At 31.8% G+C, this 27693-nt stretch overlaps 2 protein-coding genes and 2 long non-coding RNA genes across 4 annotated transcripts; 3 read left to right on the top strand and 1 right to left on the bottom strand.

The window, feature by feature from the left end:
* Nucleotides 1-12595: 12595 nt before the first annotated feature.
* LOC129308357 (nicotinate N-methyltransferase 1) lies at nt 12596-17232 on the top strand. Its single transcript, XM_054949441.1, has 4 exons — nt 12596-13038; nt 13121-13457; nt 13579-13643; nt 16751-17232. Exons 1-4 carry the CDS (start codon nt 12673-12675, stop codon nt 17048-17050), a joined length of 1068 nt encoding a protein of 355 aa, XP_054805416.1. The 5' UTR covers nt 12596-12672; the 3' UTR covers nt 17051-17232.
* A 1660-nt stretch (nt 17233-18892) lies between these two features.
* LOC129308367 (uncharacterized) lies at nt 18893-19940 on the top strand. The gene is made up of 3 exons (XR_008592594.1): nt 18893-19346; nt 19438-19523; nt 19688-19940. It is a non-coding gene; the product is annotated as an uncharacterized LOC129308367 (long non-coding RNA).
* A 5060-nt stretch (nt 19941-25000) lies between these two features.
* On the bottom strand, nt 25001-27664 carry LOC129323223 (uncharacterized). Its single transcript, XR_008586842.1, has 2 exons — nt 27188-27664; nt 25001-25366 (listed from the first exon to the last, which is right to left on the bottom strand). It is a non-coding gene; the product is annotated as an uncharacterized LOC129323223 (long non-coding RNA).
* LOC129323215 (uncharacterized) lies at nt 25584-26714 on the top strand. The gene is made up of 3 exons (XM_054969826.1): nt 25584-25664; nt 25939-26059; nt 26155-26714. Exons 1-3 carry the CDS (start codon nt 25585-25587, stop codon nt 26458-26460), a joined length of 507 nt encoding a protein of 168 aa, XP_054825801.1. The 5' UTR covers nt 25584; the 3' UTR covers nt 26461-26714.
* Nucleotides 27665-27693: the final 29 nt, after the last annotated feature.

Raw genomic sequence — 27693 nt, 5'->3', positions numbered from 1 at the left:
TAAAAGTAATATAGTCCAAAACTTTGATAGCTAAGGACGAGAGAGAACGCTTAAGAGGGAAAGTCAAGCAAATTAAACATATATTTTTTTTTCTGAATCATGATCTTCCTCCAAGTATTTTCTTTTCCCTGCTTCTCTCTATCCAAATAAAACTTTAATTTCAAGCAATCGTGTGTGTGTGTTTGTAGCATTTGAATAATATTTTCCATGAAAGCAAAATTGTGCAAGTAAGACATCAACAATTCTCCCCTGAGCCTTCGTTAAGATTCATGTGTGTTTTCGAACTTTGGTCTCATCTCTGCCCTATATATACACGCCGATCGATCGAGATTCAACTACGAAAGAGCTGTGATCACGATAAATTAATGCCCACAAACCTTCCTGGAAATGCTTGTTCCACATTAATTAAAGGGAATATTTAGAGTTGAGATCGGCCTCTTCTTTATTTATAATTAACCTAATTTCCTTCACATAAACGTGATTGCTCAGGGCCAATATATAATAGGTTAAGTGATATGTAAATGTTTGTAATATCAATATTATCAACAATAAATAGTAGTTGTATATAAAACGCAATATTGTTCTTAAGGTAATTGCTTCATATGCCCTTTGCACATATATACAGAAGAGTCACAAAACCACGATGCTATGTTCAGGGACGGAGCTAGGTTGTCCAATAGGGACGGACCTAGGTTGTACATGATGTGTATTCGAGTACGTTACAAAGTCAGCCCCCAAATTTTTTATGAATTCTCATTTTACCACTCCTTTCATATTAATTTCTGGTTCCATCCTTGGCTGCGTGTTGTCTCACTGCATTGGACAGATGTTCTTCGAAGAAGAATTATATCTTTCTGGGAGAAGAAGAAAACTATGCTCTGCAATTCTGCATGTATGTGCGCGACAAAAAAAAAATGGCAGTGTTTTTGTTGGCAAGACAACTTGGGCAACTAATTATTTATCCCAAAAACAAATAGAGTACCCAGAATCAAGCGCGACTTCAAAATTCTCATTCATTCGGCATGAATAAAATAAAAAGGCGATCATATTGGTGCATAGTGGACTTTGAAAGAAAGAAATATTATACTACCTCCGTATAAACACTTTTAGATAAAATCTCACATACCAATAAATTTTATTAAATGTTCTTAACAACTTTATCTTTAAAAAAAATATAAACTTTCAAAAATATCGATCATTTAATATATTAAAAAGAGAATGAACAAGAATTAATTATAAAATGAGAAAGGATAAAATTAAAATTGATGCATATAATGAAACCTTAATCTATTTAAAGTATTTTGTATTTTGAAACAGGAAAATTCTTTTAAAAGTATCTTATAATTTAGGACTGGAGAGTATTAATAATGGAAAAAGAAAACCAAAACAAAAATCCGGACTGGGAGCAAAGAAATCAGAAGAGCGTGTATGCATGTAACTAATACTCCATATCAATCATAATACGATTCATTACTAACTCGTATATATTTTAAAAAAAGTTGGTTGAATCTTTAATTTTCTAAACATTTGTATATCTTTGCAATCGTATATTTGAGTGAAATAAATATGACGTGTGACTTATTTAAAACAACTTCATTAATTATTATTTGAATTGAATATGATATAATAAAATAAAAGTATAATTGAATATAACCGACTCAGTACTTCATATTATTAACTATGTTATAGTCCAGATAGGTATACTAAAAAAAATTACCGTCAAATGTCAATTAAAGGAACATGAAATTCGTTGGGTTTTGAAGCGGCAGCTAAGTAAAACAGTTGAGAAATTCAAAAGCTGAAACGTATATTTTAAGAGGTCAATGTTAATGGTTGGTGGGTTAGAACTTGCCATGAAAGTTGACCATGACCAAGCTGGCCTTTTTCAGTTGACTTGACCCGATTTTGATCACTTGCATATACACTACATTGATCCCCGTATAAGATCCACAGCCTCAACTTCCAAAACCCATTTTATTCGGTGCCCATTTGAATTTTAATTGAATATGATAAATTATAAAAATAATTAATTAAATGATAATTTTAATTACAATTGATTATATTATAATACAATATATTTAAATACTATTTTTTAAAATTAATTTTAGTAGAATTAAAAATTTTTGAATAATTTAATTAAAATTAATTTTAGCTATATAAATTACTATATAGGATATTGCTTTTTAAAATTAAATTATTAATATATTTGTATATAATATTATGAAATTTGTTAAATTTTATTTAAGAAGTAAAATATATTATTTAAATTACATATTTGATTAATTATTAATATTAATAATTTAATTTATGTAAATAAATAACTCAATATATCTTAATTCAAATAAATTTAATAAAAGAAAAATATTTAATTCTTAAATATCAAACATCAATTTTATAATAACTAATAAAGATGATAATATACAAATTGATCTTCAATGATATTATGAATATGAGCCATATTTGATGAAAATATTAAATACCGTCTTAAAATTTTGGCAACAAAGAAAATGTAACAATGTCATAAATGATGCAAAATCTTTCTCTATGAGCTTTTGCAACAATCTTTGTTATGACTCTAAATTTTAAATTAATTTTTTTATTAATTAATATTTTATTTAAATTAATTTTATAGCAAGTATTGAGTGAAAAATGATGGTTGATAGAACTTATGCTGGTAACTTTTTTAAAAATATAAAATTTAAATTTTATTAAAAAAAAGAGAAGAGAAGAAAATTTTATTTTATTTTTATTAAATTACATGCCTTCTTCATAATTTTTTTCTTAAGCTTCTTTTTATAATTTTTGATAACGTTTCTCTGCACAAGCTCGAATTCACAGCTTCCGAAAAAAATTAATTTTTCTTCCAAAAACCAATTAACCAAAAAACTTGTGTTTGGGTAATTGAAGCAAAAATTGATTTTTTTTTTCCACAAAAGATCGATTAACATGGCAATCAATTATCAAAGCACACACTTATTTCCCTGAAACCAATCAAAATTCAAAACGCCAACCAGGGCGTCCTGCGGGTGAAAAGTGGCAGTCGTAGCATGGGATCCACCGTTGGCCCATCCAGGGTTTAGCGGTTGTAAGGCAAAAATGATATTTCCTACATTATTTTTTATCCGAACCAAACAAAATTAAAACTCATTATAATTCTATTAAAAATTAAATAAATTTCATACTTTGCTCGTATTGAATAAATCCTTAAAAAAATGTTACTTTCCCACGTCAATGTTAAATAAGGGTGAAAGGCAAAAATTGTAAGTAATTGTCAATGTAGGTTTTTATTAAAAGAAATAACAGCGACAAAACCCCTTTCCCAATTATTTTATAAATAGGACAGCATATTATATTTGTAAAAAGTAAAAACTAGTTGTTCAATATTTTGTTTTGCTTATAAATATAAGTAACATTAATCTTCCTTCTCACCCGTGCATTTTGTTTTTCAGACTACCCATATTAATTGCGTATATATCAGTAGTTTCTGATGCAAAATATTAAAAGTATGGTATTTTAGGAAAGACTAATACACGTTTTTATAAATAATTAACTTAACTAATTTTTAATCTGTGTCAATTAGTTATCTAATTCATAGATTTATAACCGGAGGAAGTAACTCTAGGTAAAGTTGAATTTTTCTGGGCGGCTGAATTTTAGTATTTTTTTATAAGGAAGAATAAGTAGAAACATTTAAAATGAGAAGGGTCCTTTGAACTAGCGAGCTCGTTAGATTTTTTTTTTTTTAAGTCGGCGATGGAGTCATCAATTCAAATATTCAAAATCCAGTAAAATATAACATTTAATAGCATATTTTTTTCATTCTCTTAAAAAAGGGCATTTTTTTTCATCCTGTAGGCAATATCATAGACTATTAATTTGTTGTCTATAACGTAAGCCTTGCTGTATCGGTTCAGGAATTTACGATCCTCGCATCTTCACAATAGATTAAAATTAGGAGAATTATTTTAATCAAGCACGTAAGTCGTTAACTTCCCTAAATTCACGGAAAATTATTCATTATTTTAAGCTCAAATGTTATCTAAATTAAATTAATTGGCTCGATATTATTAAATAATATTTAAATCACTAGCACAATACTTATATTTTGAAAGCATGGACACATGAATTTACTTAATAATCAAATGGGTAAATAATAGATGCACGTTTACATTAATTTGAAAGTACATGAAATGTTTGCCGGTAAAAAATGAAAAACAAAGAAAGTGTACAATTTTTGGCACACTAATTTTTATTTCACTCCTGTTATATCTGTTGGGTTTAAGAAAGAAGAGGAACACCATCGAGTATTGGCCCAAAAAAGAGGACCATCGAGTGTTAGAACGCACCCCTGGAACCCACTGCGGTCGAGGCCCACTTTAACGGGCAGCAGCAACAGTTAACGGGCCCAAGTCAACTGGACAGCTACCCACTGAAGAAAGTCAGCAAAAAAAACTTGATCTGGTCCACTTTCAAAATTCTGTACTTGTACATTCTGGTTCTTTAATCCCAAGCTTCATCCAGACCAAGTGTCTTCAGCAAATAGGCATGAAAGGGGACAAAAAAAGCTTACTGGTTTCTTTAAGATGTAGACATGGTTTACATTCTGTATCTACGACCCACAAGTGATGTGATGATTGGTTAGTGCTGGTAAAGGTGATGCATTTTTTAAGAGCCTTCATATAAATTTATTAGAATTATTGGACACCAGAGTTCGAGAATCTTCCCAACTTCGTCTTACCTAAACTTTTTATGTACTAAATAGATAAAAATAACGACAATTCAACCAATTTATCTATTAAAGAAGCAAATTCAACGGTTTGCAAGGAATCCACTATAAACATCTCTGCGTGGTGACAATAACAGAGCCCAATCAACCGATTACGTCTACTTAACGTCGTATCGCGACATCCCGATTTGCAACTACCCCAGTGGGCCCGCACAAAAAAAATCCGACCATATCCGTTTATTATAGATTTTGACAAGGTTGTTTTTGGCATAAGCACATTTGTTTATTGAGTTAATAAAATATATCGTAGAAGGACTTGATTTACTTCAGATGTGTATATATATATATATATATATATGGATGAGAATGCAGTGAATGAATGGAAGAGCTAGCATAGCGTATGGAGTCTTAAAAACCTGGAACACATCCATAGAATGTTCATACAGCATAAAACTTCTATGAATATTTTACACCAAAAAAACCCTTTACGAATAACTATTAGGAATAAATTTACCTAAACTTGGTGATGATACAATCAGTTTATTTGAGACTGAATGAATTTATGTTCGCTGGAGTTTTCGGGTTAAAAAAAAAAAAGGAAAAAGTTTGCTGAAGTTTTGCTTTTGCCTTTCTATTCATGGAACAGTACGTCCTTGAAGTTAGAGAACAGATTTTAAAGAGCAGCCGAAGGACGCAGGCCGCAGCGTAAGAACCAACGTGGATGTGATGTGGGCCGATTGGGATGTTGCCGCTCACCATGTGGTGCTCGTTACCGCCCTTTCCTTCTTTCTTTCTTTTGTCTACGCATGTGAGTCTGACTGACTTTATTTACGTTTAAATTTTTAATAACATAATTAATTAAATCCCTAATTTTTTATTTTTTCGTCTTAAATTATAAAAAATTATGAAAATAGATTTAAATAAGATAATAATATTGTTTTGTTGTATTTGATTGTTGAACTTTGGTTGTGTTTGAAATAGAAGTTATAAAACTGCGAGTTTGCAAATGCAACTAAAGCTGTGATAAATGTCTCTGACTGTAATCTGTAAATCAAGCTTTATAATTACCGTTAAATGCAACCAATTTCTTTCCCATTAGCGCGTTCACAAGCTCATTTCTTTGTAAGCTCATTTTTCTAGCTTCAAGTTAAACTGGCTTTTTTTTCCCCCGAAACTCTTTTCAGCAGTTTTTTAATTCAAATAAGATTCAAAATTTTCTAACAAGCTTTTAACACTCTAATTGAAGTTTGTAGCACCCAAACCTCAGCTGGCGTGTGATATTTAACTTTTTTTTAAACAAAAAATCAGTTTCATTTAATTTAAAAAGATGCCATACAAGGCAACACTTGGTAAAAAAAATAGACTACATTGGGATTCAAATACAATAGATAGAGCTATACATGGGCAGGGCTAGGTCTCTGCTCGATACTCGACTCAAAAGTTAATTGGGTTATAAAATATAACCTATTGTCCAACTTTACTCTTAAAAGTCCTAACATTTCAAGCTAGATACCTTTTGGGTTGTCTTGCTCAAGTGATAGCACCTTGTTTATTGCTTATGAAGAAAATTTTATTAAATCAAACCTAAAAGGGATCATTTTAAAAAGCAGATATATTTAATAATTCAATCCAAAATAATACCCATACTCCATAAATCCACATCATAAATGCATAAATCATTAGCTCAAAATATAAAAATTACCTTTAGTCTTGGCACAACATAAAATCCATAATTCAACAGCTTTAATAGCATAATAAAACCACAAATTGGAACGATAGAGCGCAACTTTAAATGGAAGCTTGGTCCTCCATACTTTCTCTATATCCTGAATAAATCAATTGGCATCTAAGTGACCATAATTACATAATAGAACCAGAAGTTAGATAATAAAACAACACAAGGCAGTAAGAACATCAGTCCATAAAAGAAACTTTAATGGCCAATAAGCATGATTCAAATTCAAACTATTAAAACATCTCATTTATGAAGAAACAGATTATGTAGATAGGTACAAACTCCACAAACACAAATGTATAAAGAAAGATATTATTCTCATGAGCCAATCATCCTGTAGTGTTTGATTCTAACGTATTGTGATTATTTTTTATATAACATATAAACTAGCAGAAGATGCTGCCTATTGTAAAGAATTTAATACGCATGAGATTAATATTATATTGAATAAATGGGCAAAGTTTCTTAACAATTTTGGGGATGGAAGCATGTATTTCATATTTCATTTCACAGAAAGACTTTAACTTGATTGTATATTTTATAGTTCATTTACAGAGACCTATGCCCTATCCTAGAATTACAAGGCTTTAACTTGATTGTATAATTTTTAGGTCATCTACAGATTAACCAAAAACCCTTTGAAATTTCTCAAGACCTATGCCTTATTCTAAAATTACAAGGTTTATCAAAGATGTGCTAAACCAACATATTCAACTACTATTAACAACATTCCTTAATAAGAAAAGTTGAAAAAGAGAAAGATGGATTTATAAGCTTAGTCATAGGTTAAAGTGAGAAGGGAGAGATGTAGGTTGAAGTTGCAGAGCACAACATTGCTCATCAAACTCAATCGATGCTCTACTAGTCATGCACAAGTGAACTTGCAAATGAGAGGGGGGAGATTAGAGACTACCTTGAGAGGTTGAAGTCGCATGTTGTGCTTGGCTAACATTAAGGTCTGAGAGATGGGAAGGAAGGGGAATATCAAAGTTGTTGAGTGAGAGGTTGAGGTGCAATGGAGAGCGACTGATGGCATCGGCTAATGTTGAAAGGGAAATAAATTTGAAAATGGGAATGGGAAATAGAAGAAAACTTAACCCTTACTCCCCCTTAATCAAGTTTATAAGTCACCAAAAATTAAAAAAAAATAATATGTAAAAAATTTATTCTTAGGTAGGGCCAAACAGGCAGGGCAGCATACCTTACTCATTGCCTGACCCTGCCCATACATTAGTCTAACTCGAACATGCCTAAAACATGTTGAGCTGCTTTTTCTTGAGTTAGGTTGAGCAAAATTTACTAGGTTTGGCTAGGTATCTCGAGCAATTAGGCTATATGAATAGCCCTAACAAGAGAATAGGGATGAGTCATAGGAACAACAAAATTAAAACCATCTATCATTAAAGGGAAAATATAAATTAAAAATCAAAGGATGCATTTGGTCTCAACTTTTGAAAATGTAAGCATGCTCTTGTGCTCATTTGATTACAATAATTTACTTTTATTAAATTAATTTTTAACAAGTGAACTCTTAGCGAATTGAAAATTAAAGGCATATAATGTAAACTCCGAGTTAGATAAGTAATATTACCCTTATTAGTCCACCTTAATCTCTAAAAATCAAGGTAATCATGGAACTAATCCAATTAGATTACCAAGTTTATAAATTTATACAAATGGGAATCCATTTTTTATAGTTTAAAATACTTCCATACACTCTTATCATTCACAAATCAAAGTTTAAAACATGTGGGAAAGCCTAGAATGCAATTTAAGTTAATGCAGTTGCAAAAAAAGTGTAAAAACATCAATTTTTAGTTAACGCATCACATGTGTTGTGGCATACCACTCCTGCACTATGGCTTGCTGCCTTTGTACCATGCACTGTGACATATTGTACAAAATTTGATAGCTTTCAAGATAAACTTTCAAAACGTCCCATTTCTTCATCTGATATCCAATTGAGGTGATCTGAGTGTCTATAGAGAGCTTTTTCTTAACTCTAACTAATGACAATAATTTCATAATTAAATTATTTTCCTATCAAAAGTTGAAAACCCCTTACAAAATTTACTCCTTTTTCACATTGATACACAACAAGGGTGTCCAAACCATAATACAAGTGCTAAAAACCTACACCAATCTTTAAACCACACCCAATAAACTATTACAGACTCATGCAACACACTACAGTTAAACCATTTCACATAAATTATAATTTCAACACTCAACCCCTTTATTAACAAAAACATAAAAGGGGGAGTGATTTCATATAAAAGTTATAAAATAATCATCCATGTCATCATTTACAGTATACCCTACTTGCACTAATATTTTAACCCTATTTAAGTTTTACAACCCTATATCAGTAGCTTAGGGCACAAAATACACTAGATATTTTCAACAATAATTTAAGTAGTAAAAAAAAAGAATAATGTGATCTCTAAGTTGGCAAATAACTTCAAATACATATAAATACAATTAAGAAGCTTACAAGTAGGGTTTACTCAAAATCCTATGCCTTCAATCATTTTCTTAAATCCTGATCCAATTAGCTAGGCCTTATAATGTTAAGAAATAAGGATTGAGTACAACTACTCAATAATCAAGGTTAATTTAGTCTATACAATTACATATCGATTAATTATAGATGCAAATGGCAATTAAATAACTTCATAAGCTTCACATACATAAATTACAATTATAGTCTCGGCCACAAAACTAACAACTATATAATTGGGCACTAATGCATATTATCACATTTATTTTAAAAATGCATATCTTGGGGTCACAACAATAACAACTATGCACTTGTAATGAAAACACACCGGACTATGATAATAACAACCGTGTGGTTAAAAATAGAATGCATGATCAATACTAACTTTATACCCTCGCAATACCTCTGACATGAAACTGGTGGCTATTTAGTGGCAATGTCTATGACTCGAACTAGCCTAGCCTTCTACTCGTAAGGAGCTTCTAGGCTAGGATGAACCCACTCATTCGTGATACATAGGTTCTCCCGATACTAATAACTATAGGGTGTTGTACCTCTAATTTAGTCTTTTCATGAACTGATATAGACTAGTTAAGTTTGAGTCCCTTAAAAAATAGGTGGGATAGTCCCTAATCAACTATGGTATAATAACTACCTCCTGATTTCAACGGTCGGTGCCATGATAGACTTTTGATTTCAATAGTAAGTAGTCGTTATCATATGAATTTATCAATCTACTCTTCTCTCTATAGGCAAACTCCTGCTTTAATGATCATGCCATACACATATTAACACATAATATGCATAATAATAATATTTATCATATCATGTCATACTCACATAATTCTTATCCATTATACTCAACATAACTTATCAAATACATTGTCTTATGGCATTCATGTACATATATATATATATATATAAATATGCATGTTTATACTCAATAGCACCACTAACCTATGTGAAGTATACATATTATTTTTCATCATCTTACTATCATAAACTTGCACATATCAAATATAATTGCCAAATTTGCACCAAATAAGAGTTTATGAACATTATTGAGTTTCAAAATATTACTTTCCAACACATAATTAATTATTATACAAAAGTATAAACTAAATATCTTTTGATTATCTCAAATCTTTAAGAGGTCAAAGGTTTGCCTCTCAAAATATAACTTCCTAAGCTTTTCCAAATGGCTTGAATGGTACTAAGTTGAGTTAATTTACAATGAAATCACAAGGATATCATTATGATCCTTTATTTGAATAATTTCTATCCCTTTAACTCAACAATTTCCTTTTTACCAAAATCATAATTTCACTCCCAATCATACTCATTGAGTTTACTAAGTTCTAATGACCTATATTGTCATTAATGAGCTCAATCTACCATTAATAGCCATTAAAGACTCTAAACAACCCTTAAAAATGAAAATTTTAGATTTTAATGACACTTACCAACCAAGAGAGTATAAAACCATTATTACTAGATTTAAGTAGTATAAAATACTTACATTAACTCTATCTAAGTTAATGAGTTTGAATCCATAACTCATATGGATAGAAAATCATTATCCCAACTCAAACTCTAACTTCAATCTTCAAGAAAATAAAGGGAGAATGGAAGTAAAGAGCATAAGGGACTTATCTTTAATGTTAGGAGACTCCAAAATATCTCCAATGGTCCCTAATTCATGCCCTAATTGAGCAAATGACGTGCTTTCATTTTTTTTCCACTCTTCTAATTTTTCTCACAGACACAAGTTAGTTTAAGCAAAATTTTGACCATACATTGTAGCGGATGCATCACGCGCTATGGTGCATGGCATAGAGAGGCATGTCCTTTATTGCTTGCCTTTTGTGCGCAGCGTTGGACATGCTACACGCTGCGGCATGTGACATAAAGGCTTCTACTTTAGCTTTTCTTACTTTTTGATGCCTGGGTAACTCAACTTCACCTCGAACCTATATTTAAAATTGAAATTACAACCAAACACATCTATTAAACTTTTTTGACTACATACCATATTAATTCAATTAATCACTCTCTTTTATTTAAGTTAATCTTGATTAGCTTTTTAGAATGTTATATATGAAGACTCTAACTCTTCATTTGGATGAGGTGAAAAATAGAGTAAGGAAAACAAATAGGAAAACTCCTAAAAATATTTTAAAAAATTACTATTTTTGAAAATATCTCTTTCTAATTTTTCTTCTTCTTATTTTCTTTCCACTTTTCTCACCATTCAAATCAAGCCTTGCCCTTTGTTAGGATGTGGAGAAAAATAGAAAAGGAAGGAAAATTATGAGGGATAATTCTTAAGAGTAGTTAAAAAAAACTATTTTTTAAATTTTTTTCGTAAACTATTTTTTTTCTTCTTTCTATTTTTTCCCTCCATCCAAACCAACAAGGTTGCTAGTAATGAATATAGCTTTTTCATTGACAAGGTTGTAGTCATTGATAACCTCATTACCTCCTATAATTTGCAAAATGGTAGGCTGAATATAGTTTTCCATGGGGGTGCTGCGGTGTTGAAGTTGGAGATTAGTGGAGAGCATATTCATGGAAAGGACGGCCAACGAGATCCAAGAAGGTGCCGAAGAGCTACCACTCACCAACAATCATAAGCTCGTTCGCTCGTGGACACTTTCCGAGGACGTGATCAATATCTTCAATTCCCCCTTGGCATAGCATAAGCGACGAGGTGTCTTCTATGCCTTTCATCATCATATTCATAACAAGCTTCTTCCTCATCGCCAGGGCTAGCCATAGGAAAATGCTTACCCTTTGCCCATTATTCGTCATTTTCTTCATTACAAATTAATATTAGCTGCAACTGTAAGCAATTAATAGGAACGGCTCACAGTGCAAGTGCCATTTTTTTTTTTTGGTTAAATTCCACCTGCGCTTGGCTTTACCTTCGCTGTCAAATGAGCCAAGTTTAACTTCAACATGAGATAGGCACTAGTAGATTTTGAAGAAGACTCCAATCCCACTTACCTTCTTCTGGACTGTCCAACTGATCTGGATTGTCAAATTTTTTCCCAAATGATCTAAATTTAAAATCTTAATTTAATGCAGTCATTTTTCAATAATGAAAATATAAAAATAATAAACCCTAAACCAATGTTTTGATTTTTTTTTTTTGGAGTACAGATGTTTTTATTTTGGACTCAAATCTTCTAAAGTTGGGATTAGTGAATTTTTGAAAGGTTTTCCTTTTTAAAAAAAGAGAGAAGATTTTATATTTTATAAAAGAATAAAAAATGAAGAAAAAAATTTAAAAAAGAAAACTTCACTTAAATTTACCAATCTCACTTTCAGATGATTTAAATCCTTTTATATTTGTTACAAGAGTACACAAATTAGGAGGTTAGTTGGATTCTGAAAATATCGATGGCAAAGGCAGAGAAATGGTCTTGTGGAAGATTTTTGAGTTTGTAACCTTATGCTACAAATGAATCATCCTTTCAATATTTAAAAAAAAAAAAAAATCGACGGCGGATTTCTGGCCCCACGGACCACACGTGAGTTCTGGGCCATGTTGGCCTTTTTGAGAGCCTCTGCTTCGTTTTGTTTTGGTTTTTAATTTAAACTTAATATCAATAATCCAACATCAATCACACACAAATATGATATATGAGAAGAGAGTTCTATCTGTATCTCTAGCTGCAGGTGGGAGAAACCGTGAGGGACGACGGAGTTATGTCTGCGAAAGAGTCATCGGAGTCCCGGAACCAAGCAAGGCTGGCCATCCTGGAACTGGCCAACATGATCAGTGTGCCCATGTCCCTCAATGCCATCGTCCGCCTCAACGTTCCCGACGCCATCTGGCAGTCCGGCTCCAACACTCCCCTCGCCGCCTCTGAGATTCTCATGCGTGTCCTCCCTTCCGGCGGCGACGCCGAAAACCTCCAACGCATCCTTCGCATGCTCACCAGTTATGGGGTCTTCGCCGAGCACATCGACTCCGGCGGCGAGAGAAAATACTCCCTGACCGACGTCGGCAAAACCCTCGTCACCGATGAAGAAGGCCTGTCCTATGCGGCTTACGTGCTCCAGCACCACCAGGCTCGTCATTTTGAAATCCGGTAACATTAATCGCTATATTGAATTTCCTCTGTATCTGATTTTTGCATAAACGGATAAACAGGACGCGCTGATGCGGGCGTGGCCGTTGGTGCATGAGGCGGTGAAGGACTCGACGGAGGAGCCGTTCGTGAAGGCTAACGGACAGGCGGCGTACGATTACTATGTGAAAGAGCCGGAGATGAACGGATTGATGGTGAAGGCGATGTCCGGGGTATCGGTACCGTTCATGAAGGCGGTGCTGGAGGGATACGATGGGTTCTTAGGGGTGGAGAGACTGGTAGACGTGGGTGGGAGTGGAGGGGATTGCCTGAGGATGATCCTACAGAAACATCGAAGCGTGCGAGAAGGGATTAACTTCGATCTGCCGGAAGTGGTAGCCAAAGCGGCCGTCATTCCAGGTAAGCCGTGTGAAAGCCACCAAGTCATTGTTGGGGAAGATACAGATCGGGGAAGCAGGGAATCTGTGGTTCTACTTTCCTATTGGCTGATATCTGCTGCTGCTGCTAATTTATTTGTCAGGGGTAACCCACGTTGGTGGTGACATGTTCAAGTCTATTCCCCAAGGCGATGCCATCTTCATGAAGGTGCGTCTTTGTTAACTTTTAGTAATTTGATTGATGCCCTTTTAATGCCACTATGCCCTAATGCCCTCTTCTAGTCTTACTCCCTTCATTTTTATATATATAAAAAATTATATTATATAATTTAAAAAAATTAATTAACCATAATAATTATTTTTAAAAATAAAAAATTAAATTAAAATGCTTTATATTAATCAACATATATATATATGTATTAATTATTTTTATTAATATAAATTATGAAGGTGATTTAAAAATTATATAATAAATGATTATTAAAATATATAATTTTATTTATATAAAAAATAAATAAAAATAATAATTTTTTTTATAAATAAAAATGGGTGGTGTGTCTTAATTCTTACTTTAGACTTAATTGCATTTATTGATTTTTGTTTACTTCTAATACCCCTAGTTACTGCTCTACGACACCCGGGGGGGGGGGGGGGGGACCGGTAGGCAGAGTAATTGTTACCTGTGGAGACTGGAAAGGGTAGCATCCGGTACTCCGCAGTGTGTCGGTATAACTTTCAGATATGATTGCATTTTTTCAAAAAAAATATCTGTTGTACTTATTGTTTCTTACTTAGATATATGGGTGTTATTGTATATTTACAAAATTATTTCTATCTTATACTTATATACTGCACATATTTATCAATGAAAATAATAACAAATGAGATGAGAAATTGAAATAAAGATATGTATCGTTTTATTTTTATTTTATCTCTTTTCCTCTTCATTTGAATATTTAAGTATTTATACTTTTTCTGTTGAAAAGTAAAAGACATTTTTTTAAGGATTAGATATTAAAAAATTTGTTATTACTATTCTAAAGTTAAATGTTATTAATAAATAAATTATTTTATATTTATTTTTAAGTAAAGCAATCCATTAAGCAAGGATAAGTATAGCATCATATATGATGCTAGGTTAAAAATTGTTAATTAATTTATGGAGAGTGAGATTATTAACTAAAAATGTATTGTATTTTTGAATTGGGGAGTATTTAATAAACTTCAATCTAATTACCTAAACTAACTCATAACCTGTTAGATTGAAAGTGTTCCCACCCATCCCATCTTGAGTTGAGCATTCAGGTATATATCTCTCGAGGCTTCGGGGATCTCGGATAAAAAAAAAAAAAAAAAATTCTTCAGCATGCCAGATATTCTAGGTATTAATTAATAAAACATAAACTCCTCCAATGTAATAGTTTAATCAAAGTAACAGAATGTTATAGTTTAATCTCTTTATTATAAATATCGTCGTCTTTTTTTTTGGATAAATAATTCGATTCATTATAAAAAAAATACTAGGTTACAGTAATAGATAACTAAAATGGTTCCACGGGGAAAGGGGGAAAACAGTAGGTAACTAGGTATGTATCGACTTACAGTGTCAGATTTAATGCCAGATATTATTAAAAATTGAATCTAAACTCTTAAAATTTTAATCTAAAAATGATGTGAAAAAAATGGGGGGAAATGGAGGGTAGAGAAGTGGGGACACTCTCTTCCCGTTCCATGACAAGCTCACGGGAGTGGCATCTTTTTCTCAATCGTAAATAGTCTATTATTGGTACTGTAAATGTACAGTACTGTGGTATCAAAGGTGCATACTTTCCTTTTTAAAAAATTATATAATTGGGAAAAAGTGGGGGAAAATGTGAGATGCATGGCGAAAATTAAAATATGGGTGTGGGATCGATAATCAAAAATAGATGATAAATGTAGGGATTACTGTGAAAAAAAAAATGGGGGTGAGGCTTGCTATGGAATTGCAAATTTAATTTATAAGAATATACACAACCCATTGACAGGATTTCTTGTATTTTTAATATATAAAAAAGTACTAAATTATAAAGTAAATTAAATTGCTTTTATTTTTCGTATGTATAGTACTAAATTGCCAAACAAAAAAGTTATTATTAGAATAACATTTAATATATTAGATGTATGTGGGTGACAAATTTTGAAATAAAATGTGATGTTTAACTTTTTAATATGCGTGGGAGGGAGACTGGATCTCCAAATTATAAAATATAATAATTTATTACCTAAATTGGGCAAGTAAAAGGTTATAGAATAAAATAAGTTGCCATATATAGTTTTAACATGTAAATAGATAAGAAATGATAAAATAAATTGTTTTTATGATAGCGAATCGTAAAATAAATCAAGTTTATACAGTCTAAAAGAAACAAATTTTAAAACAAAAAATATGTTTTAGAAAGGGAAGGGATGAATGAGAAATTTTAGTGAGTTGGATTGAAAGAAATAAATAAATGAGATTGAAAGTTTTATTTCATTTTTTCCTCACATTTTTTCTTTATTAAAATTTTATATTTTCACTTATAATTTTTTCAAAAAAAAAAAGGAACAAATTGAAATTTGTACACTACACAATTGTTGTTGAGAATATTATGCTTGGACATCGACTCATTTTTTACTTTTTTGCTGATTCAATATGGGACTTTGTTACATCTCTTCTGGTAGCTTGTCATAGGTATCTTATTTATATTGTTGACCACAATTTTCTTAAAAGAGACAATCTGTTGTCGAAGAAGATGACATTTGGATCCAGAGATTGTATTTATTATGGGTATTAGTGTTTGTACCAAATAAATTATTGAAATTTAGATAAATGATTTTAGATTCATACTTGACATGACATTAATGAATAAGTGAATTTATCTAAATAATTGATGTGAATTTTAATGATTCAGATAATATAAACATTCAGTACTTGTAGTTGTTGAATCCAAATTCACTTTCTTTGCATATGAACGGATCTTGACTCATTTATATTATCTGTTTCAAAAAGCTTTAGAATATATATAGGGCAATACTGTCACTGTGCACTGCAATCGATTTTAGAATGCCAAGGACTTATTTATCGAGACATTTCATCTCTCATACGTTTAGTCGTGTGGAGAGAGAGAGTTATGTGTGCACACCTAACAATTTTACATTACATATGTACATATGCCAGACAAAGCAACTAATTAACCAACACTTTAATGTCTTGTGTCTTCCTTGGTGGTTATATTAATAATGAAAAGGAAAAGAGAGTAATAAATTAAATGGGGGTGTTATTTGATTTTACAGTGGATACTAACAACTTGGACGGACGAGGAGTGCAAGAAGATACTGGAGAACTGTTACAAGGCGCTGCCGGAGGGAGGAAAATTGATAGCTTGCGAACCGGTGCTGCCGGAGGAATCCGACGACAGCCGCAGAACTCGAGCGTTGCTAGAGGGCGACATTTTTGTGATGACAATCTACAGAGCCAAAGGTAAGCATCGGACTGAAGATCAGTTCAAGCAGCTTGGCCTTTCTGCTGGTTTCCCTCGTTTCCGTGCCCTCCATTTTGACTACTTCTATGCCCTCCTTGAATTCCAAAAGTGAGAATTGAGATATATATGTACCCACTGCTTCTCGCATGTTATTATTTCCCAGCCACTTCATGGTTCATTTCCAGCATGTCTTCATTTTGAATGTGTTCAAGGCTTTAAGCCTTCTAAATTTGTATAATTATTATCATATCATGGATCAATAATAAATAAAAAAAATATATGATCTTAATCTAATTAGACAACAAAACGTTTGCTGCATCATCTAATTAGGGGCAATAATTATATATCACTAGGTCTTATATATGCCCATTCCTTACAGAGCGGACGTGATGCTAGAGACCACTTTAGTTATTTATGACTCACACGACTTCTAGCATAGTACTCCTTCGGACTTCAATATTGGTAATTACCTCGCGATATTTAAGTGTTTTTTAACCTCTTTAAAAATTATACATTTTTTTCAATTATACGCTAATTAAATATTCTATATAAGTGTGTTAATAATTATAGGAGGCTTAATGTCTTGTCATTTATCTGTCTCATGTTATTTTCCTAGCTTTTTGAGCTGTAAAATTAAATATTTAAACTTTATAGTTAAATAATTCTAACATTTCACTTTTAATATATAATATAACAAATCCATTTATTTTGTAACATGATGGTTCTTAAATCAAATTTAAGCAATTTAAATTATTATTAAAGTTCTTTTAATAGTAATAACTGTTAGTATATTATTAATACTCTTTAAGTAATATATGTATTTAAAAAAGAGTTTAGTCTTTTAATAACTATTAGTATATGCATTTTACCTACCCATCTAATTACAGAATAATTAAGAACTTGTTTGTTTTAGCTTGTTTTATGAAAAAATCACTTATTTTTTGAAAAAATTTATTTTGTGAGTTTTTATAATGTTTGTTTAAATTTTTAAAAATAATCAGAATTTATAAAAAAGGTAGATTTTGATTATTTTAAAAAAATTACTTTCCATAGTTTTTAAGAATAATCTAATATAGTAAATGAGAGAGTCCATTAGTCAACGTTCATGTGCCTGAGTATGTAGCAGAAGAGGTGGGATATTGAAAAATATCATAAAATTTTAAAATAATATAATAATAAATTATTTTTATAAAACAAATATCAAGAAAGATATTATAAAATTTAAAAATAGCCAATTAATAATTACTTTTTTATTATTGTAACTAAACATTAAATGATATTTACTTTTTACAAAATCTTTATAAAATAAATATATTTTTATAAAATCTATAGACTCTCTAAAAATTATTTGTTTTTTAATTTTAAACAAACGGGTCCTAATTGATATTGGGAAAAAGAATGATTAATTAATATTGTTGGAGTGTTCGTGCTTCATAATTCCTTTGCTTATTTGGGTTTATAATTGTTTTTTAAACTTCATTCTCCTTCTTTGTTTTTTAAGACTTGTGACATTTCACAACTCAATGTCAATCTTAATCTTTGAATTGAAATTAAATGTATATTTACATATTTCTATTGCATTAATTAGAGGTTAGTTTCTAATGGTGATTGTAATGGATAGTTAAGTCTAGCACATCAAAACATCACCATAAAAGAGAGAAAACGTAGGCTCTTGATTGCCAGTTTCTCAATTCTAATTGCGAAAAAGAAATCCATCTATTTGACTTACTGCAATTTTTTTTTAATTTTCTATCTGGATGCTACAGTATTCTTTAGTTCTTTCCCTATATATTGCTTTGACAAACTTATTTTCTTGTTTGTTTGCTTCATCATGATCTTTTATAGTACAAATGTTGAAATTGCAATTCCGATTCAATATATTGATTTGCACAACTTTGTTTTCATGGTTGAAAGAATGTTGTGCTCAAAGATCGAACTCACATAATATTCATATATGTAGTGTTCTAATGTATACTAACAAGAGGGTGTTATTTGATTAATTGAGTTGATAAGACTCTTCATACTAATAGTAGACCAAAAGGAAGTCTTATCATGTTTGTATGTAAATGTTATACCTATTGAAGGAAGTGTCCCTTTACAGGAAGATGCATATAATACTTAAGAAGTGTATACTTGTGATATGATAATGGTTCTGGTTTTTAACTCCCCAACTCATGTTTTACATTAACATATATTACTAAATTCATTATAACTAATTTAAATATGTGAACTCATTTTTTCCCCAATTCTTCAAGAGTAAGAGGCAAAAGAAATCAAACTCAACCGGTATGGAATTTCGTTCTTTAAAAGATGTGGAGATTGCTTGATCAAAGTGGGCCGATATCAATGCAGAGCGCGAAGATCTGGAAAAGAAAAGAGATTGTCTATTTTGCTACGTATTGTCAAAGGTAGGGGTGGGAGCCTTGGAAAAGCCCTTGTCCTTTTATTGCAAAAAAAAAAAAAATTGTACAAATCTATAATGTCTTTGATTTTATGAAGGATGCCGTCAGCAAGGTTTCTGACTATGGCTACAAGCATGGTCATTTTCAAATTGATGCTGATGATCAGGTCATTTTAAGGAGAAGGTATAAAGACACTCACATGTTTCATCTTAAGCTTATAATTGTTCCATTGTATTTATATATTTAGCAAGCTTAATAATTCCATTCTGAATAGGAAAGTAGCAAATGATGATAACCATGATATTGCTATTTTCTTGGGGGTTAATTATGTTTTTCTTTTGTTGCAGTATGAGTTTAGCCATACGGGTCATAGTGGTAGGGGAAGACGTCAAGGCAAAGGGAGGGCTGTGGTCGAGGAGCTTGAAGCGTTGTACCTGAAAGATAGACTCAATCATCAAGAGCTTGAAATTGAAACATGCACTTCTGTTTTGATTAAGACCGGATCTAGAGTGTTGCTTTTGCATAAACTTCTCAATTATATCCTAAAAAGCTATTCAGCAATTTGTAATATATTTTGTGACATTTGCAGAACTTCCAAACAATGTCAAATGCCTATGCACAGGCATATCCATTTGTTTAACTGTGACTCATTTTAGTCAAAATTTACTCTTCCATTGTGATAGGTAACTCTATAATATGTGAATACCAATAACAGTTACATTAATTGTATTAAAAAGTTAAACATAGTCTATTAATTTATAAATATCCGTTGTATGTTAAAAAAAAACATTGACCAAGTATGAATTATGAAATCAGAAGAAAAATAAGAGAGATTTAAGGTAAGAGAAATGAACAAGGTACTAAAAAATTAGAAAAAATGAGGAGTAATTTTTATTCATTTGGACATTTTAAATGTATGGTACATAATTTTTATTTATAGACTCCAACCTAATAAAGATTCTAGAGCCACCTATGTAACACCCTTTAAAAAAAATTAAATAAATACACACACACACTCCAAATATAATCCCATACACATAATCTACATAAGATTTTATAAGTAAATAGGTATGGTATAATGTAATAAGATATATGTGTAAGTAGTAATAATAATAAAATAAATAAATACATAAAGAATAAATATAGAATTCCTTTAAGAATTTCAAAAGATTTATTTGTTCTCTTGTATTTTGCACAATACTGACTAAGATATTAATTATTTAATTTCTAAGAGTTTTTTAAAAAGAAAGGGGTAGATGTCACGAGAAAAACAAAAATAAAGGGACAAAAAAAAGTGTGTGATGTGATAAATTTGATAAGATGTGGGAAAAGAAAGAAAAAAAATGTGAAGGATGATAGCTAGACATTTTTGATGAAGTAAAAAAAAAAAAAAGAGAATAGTATAGGATGATATAACTTTAGCAGGTCCATTCATTCTAAGCTTGATCATTACTCTCATTTTTGTTTAGCAACTTGTGAGGAGGGAAAAAGAAAACAAGAGAGTGGAAGATCTAAGGGGGCAAAAAAGAAGAGAAGAAAGGAAAAAATAAAAAAATACAGTAAATTTTTTTCTCAAATATCATTTATATCTTTTAATTATATTAAGATAATATGTTTATCTTTAGCTAATATCATTGTTTAATCGATATTAAATTTTTTTAGATATTTATTACTAATTATCCTGATATTTTTATATGTATTTTAGTCATACAATCACACATTTTCAGACTATATATATATATATATATATAATTTGATTTTCTTGCTCTCTGTTGTGCACTGAAGTTGGGTACTAAATGAGTGAAAAGAAAATGATATGAAAGTAAGGAGAAAATCACACATAAGTACCTCACTCATATTTTAGAAGTTGTGTAATTTATGCTTCTTATAATATATATATATATATATATATATATATGAGTTGTAATATAAAGCAAAAGGAATAAGAAAAAGAGAGAAATTACACATAAAGACCACATTCACATGTTAAGGATCTTACACGCGCATGCGCAGACCACATTCACATGTTAAGGATCTTACACGCGCATGCGTGCGCACGCACACACATTTAGTTAGTTTGTATCCCTTTTTATAAAACATAATTATTTATTTACCATATACTTATTCATTTAGAATTATTTGTGCTTATAATTTTAGTTTTAAATAATAATTATTCATTTACTTATTTAGTATAATAAATTATAATTAGTTATTTCTATAATTGTTGCATTATTAGTGCTTATTTATTATTCTATATATCATACATGAACTGCTTAAATTTATTTACATTAATTACCTTCTTAAATAAATAATTAGTATTTATTTTATGCGCACATATTAATATGTTTTGGCAGTTACAATAGTTATTTAAATCATACATTGACTCCTTAAATTTATCTTAATTACTCAATTAACGTTTATTTCTCCTTATAATTATTATATATATATATATATATATTCATTGTTATTAATATTTAGTTTAATAATAATTGTTAATTATTGTGCCAATGTTTGTTTGTTTTTTTTGAGTATTTTGACTATTAAGAATAAAATTCTCACACACAAGGAATTCTTTTTACGGAAGAAAATTTGGGATAAACCCAATGAAATTCATAATCAAAAAAAAGATTTAGGTATAAGAAACTATTTTGTGGATCCACTTTAAGGGACACCATAGTACAATTTTTTATGATAAAATACGATCAATTTGAAATTGTTTATTTTCAATTGTTTGATAATTGTTTTAGTATTGTTGGCTAACATAATTAATTATTCATACTATGCTATGATTATTATTTTTTAAAAAAAGTTTTTTGCATTCAAGACAGCTGGACCATTATTAGTTCTTAAATAAAGATCTTATTAAGAATTTAAATTCTCATTTGATTATCTTTGTAATCTATCCAAACGCCAACAGTGAGGTTTGTCATGGAGATCAATTGGATAGTAATCATAGTGTCAAATTATGGACCGGCCTAAGTGATAGCGGACCATATGAGGTCTCCGCTGCCACCTACTCCAGACCAAATAATACCACTCTCACCCTCCCATTCATCACACCTTTTATTTTTTCCACCACCATTAATATCTTCAGTAGCACTGACTTTAGCCACCCCTTCACCTACCATGTCATCGCCGCTGCCACCATCACTCTTTGTACAGCCATCTCCACTGTTTATGCAACCACCACCACCACTTATGCAACCGCCACCTCCATTTATGTCTCCACCACTGTAGCCTTTTTATATGCAGCCTACCCCAATGCGAATGATACCTTCAAACATGCCTAATGGGCATTATTAGATATTTTAGGAATATATATATTAAGAAATATTCTAGTATATTTTTTTTGGTGCAATTACAAAATCTCCTTCTCCCACACTTGTTAGAAATGCCTAAGTTGACCTGGTATAACTTAACTAAACAAATATATACATATATTTATATGATCTTATATTAATGTGTGCAAAAATAGTTCTTCATAACTTAATTTATAATTTAATTTTTATTTCTTTAAATATGGTATAAAAAATGTGTACAATATCCTTTAACTCTTAAATAAATTTAATTGATGATACTAATGTCAAAATAAAAAAAAATCCAACCTGATAATCAATCAAACCATCCTAAAGGGGAGAGGGGGGTTATAACCTACATGGGGGCAAATTTCAAAAGCATTAAGAATATGCAGAACTAAATTCCACCTTTTTAACATATAAAATTAAAAAAAAAACAAAGGAGCCTAAAATTAGGGGGGGTAGGGGAGACTTGCTATGGCTCCAATCCTATCCAAGAAATACAATTAATTAAATTACAAGATCAATTCACATAAATCTATAATATGTAATCTTGAATTTATGGGTATTAAGCATGAAAAAAAACTCCTACAACTGAGTTATGAAGTGTGAAGTATAAAAAGATAAGAGTTGGAAGAGCCTATGAACTTTCACATAAACTAAAGCTGTACAAAAGACGAATAAAACAAGACTTCAGCTAAACTTATTATCATCTAATAACTACACTTTGTCTATGCAGGTGTACAAAGGCTGGATCATTATTGGAAATGATCTCGTGGAACACAATGTTATTGAATTTATTGACTTTCTCGCATGCAATGAAACTAATGCTTCCATTGAACTGTGGAGAGGATGTTTTTATCAACAGATGTGCCAGCTGTAGTTGGATACTTATTTGAGCATTACTTTACACATTTGCTCAACTTATCATCATAATTAATTAGTTAATGATAAAATAACTTTATAAGACTAGATCAGACCAAGTGACCTGAGGACTCGGATTCTTGTGCAGTCCAATACAAAAACGAAGCATGGTTTTATTGGTCATTTTAATCTTTTGAGTCAATTTTTCAAGACCAGGTTTATTAAGGTTGAACTGGACTGCTTGGTCTTTGCACAACCCTAACATGAACTAATATTTATAAAAGGATTAAAATTGTCGCTTGCGTTTTACACGCATCCAACCATTCAGCTCATCCGATGAACAAACGCGAGCCAGATGAAGACTTGGAGAGTGCACCTAGGAATGATGTGTACATTAATATCAATTTCTATATTTGGGGTAAGGGGTAAACCTCCATCACCGCCCACCTCAATTCTTCTTCCTGCTAAAATTCCTACATCTTCGATTATTAACTAACGCCGCGAGAACACATCAATAATCAGCACACTAAAATGAGCTTAGCTATGAAACATTTAGCAGTATTAGTGAAGCGAAATCAGGCCAAGTTCCGATAAAAAAATTTCTAAATTAGAATCGCTATCAGTCCCATGATAAAGAAAAAAGCCGAAACCTCAATTCAATCACAACATAGTCATCCAAGGCGACAAGTTTTAGATTGAGGAAATTACTCCAAGGTCCCAAAAAAGGTTAGTCTAATTGTTAAACAGTTAGTTCATAACTTAATTGTTAAACAATTAGATCATAATTTATAAGGTCATGAGATCAAATTTCACTATCAATGTGAGAAGTTTGTTGATGGACTCTACGGCATTTTTTCAGTTTGGAGGTATGCTCTAATTTTAAAGAATAACTCACCGTATCAAAAATAGTTACTCCAAGGTCCCCCATAAGAATTTTACGAAGAGGTCTGGTGAAATTCACAAGCTATCTCTAACTCCCAAATTTATTATTTTAAATATATTGTTAAGTTAAATTACAAAAATACCCTTATTTTGCCTTTAAAAAAAAAAAGAATACGCACCACTAGGGCATTGAAACCATTTAATATATATGTGCACAAAATTGTTTGTGTGTTAGAAGTTTTTTATTAATTTTTTTTCACTATTTTCCCTCTAATAAAATTTTATAATCCTAATTATCATTTTAAAAAATTAAACGCCTTAGAATCGCTTCCCACATTCTCCTCCTTTTCATTCACTTCAATTAAATCAAGATTAAATTTCTCGTGAGATGCACAGGTCTAAAACCTATCTAGCCCATGTAGTTCTATAATATATACAGTAAAGTGATGAAATAAAATTTATATAATTGTATAGAATTATATTATGCTCCCTCCGTTTAAAAATGTAAGGCATTTTTAATCGAATCTCACCCCTCAAAAAAGTAGTTATTTATTTTTAAACTAATCCTATCTTTTCATATTTACCCCTATAAATACCCTAAAATAAATATAAAGTAAATTCATTCAATAGGGGCACTTTTAATAAAAAGACAATAATCACACTTTAAAAGACTAATTTTTTTATATTTTTTAATATCTAACAAGGAGGGAGTACTATTTTATTAGTATAAACTATAAAATTCTGTTTCATTATCATTATTAACCGTCTAACTGCATCAGCGGTTCAGGTCCCTTTTAACCTCTTCTCTCCCTAGGAAGTTTTTTCCTTTCATCAGCCATTCTTACTCACGATTCCTTCACTCCGTCATTCCACTTTGCCACTATGTCTCTCCTGCACGTACCTGAAGTCCAGTATCCTACTCTCAATTCCATTCCACTGAGCGAAGGGAGGATTAGGAAGATCCTGGATTTTCTCAAGCATGACCTGAAATTCAAGACTCCGTATCAAGTACTCGTAGATGCTCGATTTTTCTACCATTTTTATCACGAGAAAATCAAATTGAAGGAGTCACTCAGAGGATTCCTGAAACGAAGGGTAACTCTCAGAACCTCCAGGTTATTTGCCATCCTTCTTTGATTTGCTATCTATTTAGGTTAGCTTTACACGCATTGCTTTTACTCCTCTTCTTTGTCCTCAGATGTATGCTGAAGGCTCTGGAACGGGAGCCCTACATTACTGAAGAGGTCTCCATAGCTGCTAAAAAGCAGCTCCAGATTAAACGGTACAATCTTCTTTTTAATTTCTAAGCTAGACATTTCAGTAGAGAATTATAGATTTACTCTGTTCTGTTTTGTTTTCTCCTGTTTAATAGCTAAGCTAGACATTTCTGGATTAAGAATATGAGTTAGAGGATTCCAGATTTACTTTGTCATGTTTTGTTTTCTCCTTTTTAATAGCTAAGCTAGACATCCAGATTAAGGATTTCATTTATGTTGAGCTTTGTTTTCTCTAAACGCATTTTTCTGTTCTCTTCATCTGATGATTTTTTTTTTTAGCTGCAAGCATGGAGGGGGGAATGACCTGTTTCAGTGTTTTAAATCCATTATCGAAAAGGAACCAAGCAAGTCTTTCTTGGTTGCCTCTCCATGCGAAGAACTATGGAGAGAATTTGACAGAGTTAGTTCCCACTCCTTTTGGTTTCTTATTTTTATTTTTGCCCCCCGAGTTTTCTGTTAATATGAATTTACTTTTTTCTTGCTTTTGGTTCGTAGGCACCAAATATGAGGGTCCCTACAATATACTGGGACGGTAGTGGTGCTGACTTTATGCTCAGAGCACCTGAAGAGTCCTCTCCCAAGAAGGAAATGAAAGCAGCAGGGTCAAAACTCAGAGCACCTGAAGAGTCCTCTCCCAAGAAGGAGATGAAAGCAGCAGGGTCAAAACTCAGAGCACCTGAAGAGTCCTCTCCCAAGAAGGAGATGAAAGCAGCAGGGTCAAAAAGAAAGAAAGGAAAGGGGGAGGGTGAAGGAAGTTCCAAGAAGAAGATCAAGTCAACAAAGTTTAGTGGATCTGGCTGAAGAGCTTTGTTACTGTTACTGTCTAACATACTACTTGTGCCTGTGTTTGCGTTTTAGACTGATATTGTCTTTTGGGTATTTGCGTGGATTTTGGACGTGATATATAGGTTGTGATGCTTGACATTTTGGACCAATTTTCTATCAACTAATAACTCCTTCGAACATACTACTGTGTTAACGTTTTAGACTGATTTTGTCTGTTGGGTATTACTTGTGTGGATTTTGGACTGATATATAGGTTGTAATGCTTGATATTTTGGACTGAAATTTTCTATCAAGTAATGACTGCTTCGAACATACTACTGTGTTGGCGTTTTAGACTGATTTTGTTTGTTGGGTATTATTTGTGTGGATTTTGGACTGATATATAGGTTGTAATGCTTGATATTCTGCACTCAAATTTTCTATCAAGCAATGACTCCCGTCTAGTATTCGATTGGATTCTAGTCCTGAGCTTAATTGTGCACCCATCGCAATTTCAAACAGTAAATCAAAATGAACACAAGTCAGAAAAGATACAGGAGTAGGAAAGCATTGAAATTCCCAGAAATTTTCAGCTTCAAATAATCTGGCCAAAAAGAAGTGGTTTATATTGGCCATCAACTCTTCCCATCTCACACATCTATAGTGAGAAGACCGTCACAGAATACTCCACAAAAAGATAAACTTGAATAACTCAAGAGATTAATAAGGATCTAACTCTTTTGGGGATCGGGTAAGGATATACCTGCTGATGCACACTCAAATCACTCAGACTCGTATTTGGGCTGAAAGGGAACCCTGTCGGCTACCATGGGCTACGTCTCTGGATCTGGCGAGGCAGCTATCCCTCGATCGTCAATCGTAGCCGAAACGTTGGATTTGAATGAAGCTCTAGATCTCCGAGTGCTAGATCTGCACCGCCTCCTGTGAGTTCAAGCCTGTCTGGTGAAGATGCGGCTGAGACATTAGCTTTAAGAAAGCTATTCTCCTTGTGTTAGATCTGCGTCTTGAAAAAGTGGTGCTTTGGGCTCAAGTTCATCCAATGAAGAGGCGGCTTCTGCTTCGGTTGAGAACAGGGAAGGCGTTGGCTAAGTGATGCTCTGCTCGATCTCCCCTTTGACCCCTCTTGTGATTGTCTTTCTTTGCTTTCTTATCTTGTCCGTCCTAACTCTCCTTGTTTGGTGGCTTTCTATTGGCCGGGGCCTTGGTATGAGTTGTTGTAATGGAATTTACATTCGGTGATCGTCATTT

This window comes from Prosopis cineraria, unplaced genomic scaffold, assembly GCF_029017545.1.
Source record: "Prosopis cineraria cultivar Desert tree isolate PC_DT_omini unplaced genomic scaffold, ASM2901754v1 PC1, whole genome shotgun sequence".
NCBI classification, from domain to species: Eukaryota; Viridiplantae; Streptophyta; class Magnoliopsida; order Fabales; family Fabaceae; genus Prosopis; species Prosopis cineraria.
Note: the sequence above shows the minus strand (reverse complement) of the source record. Positions and strands in the feature narration are given on the sequence as shown.